Source organism: Lipotes vexillifer, unplaced genomic scaffold (assembly GCF_000442215.2).
Source record: "Lipotes vexillifer unplaced genomic scaffold, Lipotes_vexillifer_v1.1 scaffold1359, whole genome shotgun sequence".
Taxonomy (NCBI): domain Eukaryota; kingdom Metazoa; phylum Chordata; class Mammalia; order Artiodactyla; family Lipotidae; genus Lipotes; species Lipotes vexillifer.
The window spans coordinates 882,330-886,560 of NW_006771596.1; the positions used below are offsets into that span (position 1 = coordinate 882,330).

General features: G+C 64.5%; 1 protein-coding gene across 9 annotated transcripts in view; it reads right to left on the reverse strand.

Annotated features, from left to right (window-relative positions):
• CAMK2B (calcium/calmodulin dependent protein kinase II beta) overlaps nt 1-4,231 on the reverse strand; it is a 95,685-nt gene that overhangs the window by 14,445 nt on the left and 77,009 nt on the right. For 4 of the 9 annotated variants that reach the window (XM_007446997.1, XM_007446996.1, XM_007446999.1 and 1 more), the window contains one exon: nt 49-86. The exons of 1 other annotated variant lie outside the window; for it this stretch is intronic. In XM_007446997.1, coding sequence (XP_007447059.1) covers nt 49-86 — 38 coding nt within the window. Of the gene's footprint in view, nt 1-48; nt 90-4,231 lie in introns of all 9 variants that reach the window. 4 more of the 9 variants (XM_007447000.1, XM_007447004.1, XM_007447002.1 and 1 more) reach the window with 1 other exon arrangement.

Here is a 4,231-nt window from a genome sequence, read left to right on the forward strand (position 1 = left end):
GGAGGGGGAGGGGGGCCCAGACCCCCCAGGGCCAAGCCAGCGCCTCACCTTGACTCCATCTGCTTTCTTGTTGAGTAAACTCTTGGCTGCTGCGTTGGAGAAAACAGACGTGATGAGTGAGGGGCCCGGGTCCCAGGACAGCCCACCCCCTCGGCGTGAGGCAGCCTCGGGGGCCTGCGAGGAGCCTGGGCTCCCCAAGATTGAGCAAGCAGGCGACCCAAGGTCCCAAGGCAGAGGTAGCTTCTGCGCCCAGCTGGGGACAGAGCGGGCCTGTGTCCTGTGCCGAGCAGGGCCGCCCTGGGGAAGGCCTGGCCAGCGCTGCCCGAGGACCCTCGTCCCCGGGACGGGGCCATCCCCCCCGGCCATCCGCCATGACCTTGGAGGACACCAAGGTTTCTCCTCCCACCTGTGACCAGCAGCTTCCGGGAGGGCAGCATGCAGGTTCCCCGAAAAGGAAGAGGCAGGGCGCTGCCCCTCACCCGAGATGGGAACACAGGGCAGGACAGCAGGTTGGAGTGGTAGGCACCCCCATGTTCTCAGGCAGGGGTGGGTGGGCTGCAGCTGGCCACCCACAAAGGGAGGGGCTTGTCCCAACCCCTCAGCCTCCTGGCCCCCCTCCCTTGGCAGACCGGACTCGGAGCTCTGCTCCCACGGCCAGGCCTCAGGCCACGCCTCTCAGCTCAGAGCCCCGGGGGGCAGCCTCACTCTCCCTCTTAAACCACCCCGCAGCCCGAGCCTTGGGGGCCACCGCTCGGCCTTGCTCTGGCAGCGCTGACTGGGCCAACTCGGGCCTCTGTGCCCACCCACCAAGGACCTTAAGCTCTGAGTGACATCAACAGGATGACACACCTGGGGGAGGGTCCAAAGAGCCACCTGCATCCCAGGTTCCCACCACCCCTCAGAAGCCCAGGCCCAGCAGACGACCCGTCTCCCCACAGCCTTCCCCGCCCCCCCGGGGAGGAGGTCGGGAGCGGCCCGGCTCTGCCTCTGCCTCTCTGTGCGCCAGCTTCAGGGGCCCTGACCTGCCACACCCCACAGGCCCTTAGCCCCCCAGCATCTGCACCCTCTGCAGAGGTTAGTTTTAATTACAGAACTCGAAAAAAAAAAAAGAAAAAAAAGGGAAGTCAGCTTACCTTATGGGAAAGGAAAGGTGAGAAGGGGAGGAGAGAGAGTGAGGAAGAAAGAAGAGAGAGAAAACAAGGTTTGTGGACGTTCAGGCAGGGAGTGCAAGTCTGCAGCCCGGGGCTCAGCGGCTCCTGCCTCGCCCGCCCCGCCCACGCTCACAACAAGCGGTGCCCCAGGACAGCCGGTGCGGTTAGAGAAGCAGCCCTGGGGTCGGATGCCGGAGGGTGGGGTCCCTCGCCCTGGAAGGAAGGTGGCACAGTCCCCACCGCCGGCTCCAAAAGCTCTGGCTGGCCAGCCCTGAAGGGGAGGCCGCCTGCCCAGAGGGAGGAGGGTGGCCCCCAGCAGGCCTGTGCGGGGGACCTTTCCTGCTGGGAACATCCCTGGAGGCGGTTGACTCCGCAGGCACATCAGAAAGACCCAGAGAGATGCAGCGATTCTCAAAGTGCGGTCCCCCTGGACCCCACCCCCGCCCCCGCCAGGAACGTCAGCATCTTATCTCCTGGGCTGCCCCAGACCCCCTGAGGCAGAAACTCCGGGGTGGGCTCCGCATCAGTTTAACTGTTCATCTGCTCTGGGGGATCCTGATGCTGCTCCAGTTCGAGAACCACTGGTCAAGGTCCCCAGTGCAGTGACCAGGCCGCTGGGCCACCCCCTACTGATTGCCTTTCCCTGTCCAGGTGGCCATCGCCGCCCTCCGGGCTTTGCTTTGGCACACAGGTGGCTGCCCCCAGCCAGAGGGCCCCGCGGGTTATCGGAGACCTGCTACACTGGGCGCAGCCTCAGTTCCCAGCCTTCCTCCCCAACGGACCCATCAATTCCCTCACGTTTCCCTCCCAGGATCCACGGGCCGAAGTTTAACGAGAAGCCTGACCCCTGGCCCAACCCTGTCGCCCGGTGGGCTTCATCCCCGTGAGAAGCATCACAGTACCCCAGAGAGTGAAGGGACCACAGGTCATCCCTTTCCTCGTGCCCCAGTTCATCCTCCCAAGGGCGAGGCCTCACCTGGTGAGGCCGGACTCAGGATCACACCCTGCTGCCCTGGCAGCCCTGCTCCACGGGCATCCAGGACCAGAAATGCCGCCTGCTCAGGGCCACAACCCACTTCCCACTGCGGGGACTGTGAAAACCTCCCAGGTGGCAGCTACGTCCACATCCCTGTAACTCACCACGGAGGAAAAATCCAGCCCTGCAGACATGGGAACTTCCGGGCCTCCAGGGCCTGCAGCCTCACTCCTGAACAGCATGGCCCTAGCCTCCCTACTGACCCCGAAGTGGGGGTCGTGCTGTGGTCACAGAGCCCAGAGACCCCGTCTATGCTGGCCGACCAGCTGGCCGGACACAGCTGGAGGAAAGTGGGGTCCAGCCCGTCTTGAAGGCACTCGTCGTGAGAGCTGAGCAGACGAGCAAGCTGACCCCCGCCCCCAACTTAAGGTGGGCAGTCTGGGGAGAGTCACCTCCCAGTGCCACACAGCCTTGGCCAGCAACATTCCCGGCCGGCTGAGTTAGAGCCAGTGCACGCCAGTGCTGGTCTGAGAAGTCCGGCCAGGGCCAGCCCAGTGCCCTGGTGGGGGCAGAGTCAGCTCTGCCTGGTCTTCCCCTTGGGCAGGAAAGGGGGGCCCCTGGGACAGTCCTGGGTCTTCAGAGGGTTCCCTTCAGTCCCGGATTCTATCAAAACCCACATTCCAGACCGTGCTACACGGGACGGTACCAGTTCCATTCCCTAACAAGCCACCCCTCTGGGGACTCAGTCGGCCACCACGGCCCAGGCTCCAGGATGCCCTGCAGCAGACACCTGTCCTTGTAATCGATTCCCGAACACTCCTCCTTGGGAACCCCTGTAACCTACACCTGCGTGTCTGGGTGCAGGGTGTCTGAACACACAGCTGCCGTCTTCCTGAGCGCAGCTCCTGGCCGCCGCGTTTCCTGGAAATTCACATCTCTGTCTGAGAATAATTCCAGAATCCTGTTGACTCCCGTCTACACTAGCGGTCAAAGGCATAGGGAGTTTCCTTTGTGTTTCCTCAAGTCGAATTCAAGTCGAATTCATTACTACACAGCAGGAGCCAGGGTGGACCAACCAGGCGCCCTAGACCCCCGGAGACAAGCAGAGACCCTCTGCCCCACCCCGGCCCGGGTCCTTAGGGCCAGGCCATCACTGCCACCCCAGCAGTTCGCCTGAGTATCCTCTTGGTGAAGGCCAAGTGGGACTGACCAGGCCGCCTTGATGAACTGCAAGAGATCTACAAAGACACCTGGTCTTCCGCTGGCCGAGAGCACTATGTCACCCCAGAGGCCGTCATCCACAGAGAAGCGATGGCCTTGGGACTGAGCCCCCTGCCTGCCGTGTCTGCTGGGTCCAACGCATTGGCTGAGGTGGGCTGACCTAGCAGGGATGGGGGCTCAGCCCACGGGGCCCAGCCTTTACCTCGTCCCCTAGCTCGTCACTCGGGGACAGCCATGCTGGGCTCCGTCCACATGCACGGACCACCCCCAGGACAGAGCAGCCCTGGGCGCCGGGGGCAGAGCCGCACATGCTCGCGGCCTCATGCACAGACGCTCCACACCCCCTTGCAGGCAGCGGGCATTGCTGGTGGGAGCCCCGGGCAGAGAGCGGCTCAGAGGCGCCTGCCTCGCTCACCGCCGCCCCGCCCCCGGCTTCACCAGGAGCCCCTAGTCTCACTGTCCCGTGTCCCACTGCCCCTCCCTCCCTCTCAGGTACTCCGGAAAGGCCCAGAAAATGAAGCTGACTCAGGACGACCCCCAGGGGCCTGCCTGCTGGACCTGTCACCGGGCTCACAGGAGGAGCACAGGCCCACCTGCTGAGGACAGCCCTGCCCTGAAAGCCCCAGGAGGCAGTGGCCGGGGTCCTCTGGGTGGGCAGGCGGGCCTGCACACCCTGTGGGGTCATGGGGTAAGAGCTGGGCTGGACGTGCCGTAAAGAAAGGGCCCGGGGGCTTCCCTGGTGGCGCAGTGGTTGACAGTCCGCCTGCCGATGCAGGGGACACGGGTTCATGCCCCGGTCCGGGAAGATCCCACATGCCGCGGAGCGGCTGGGCCCGTGAGCCACGGCCGCTGAGCCTGTGCGTCCGGAGGCTGTGCTCCGCAA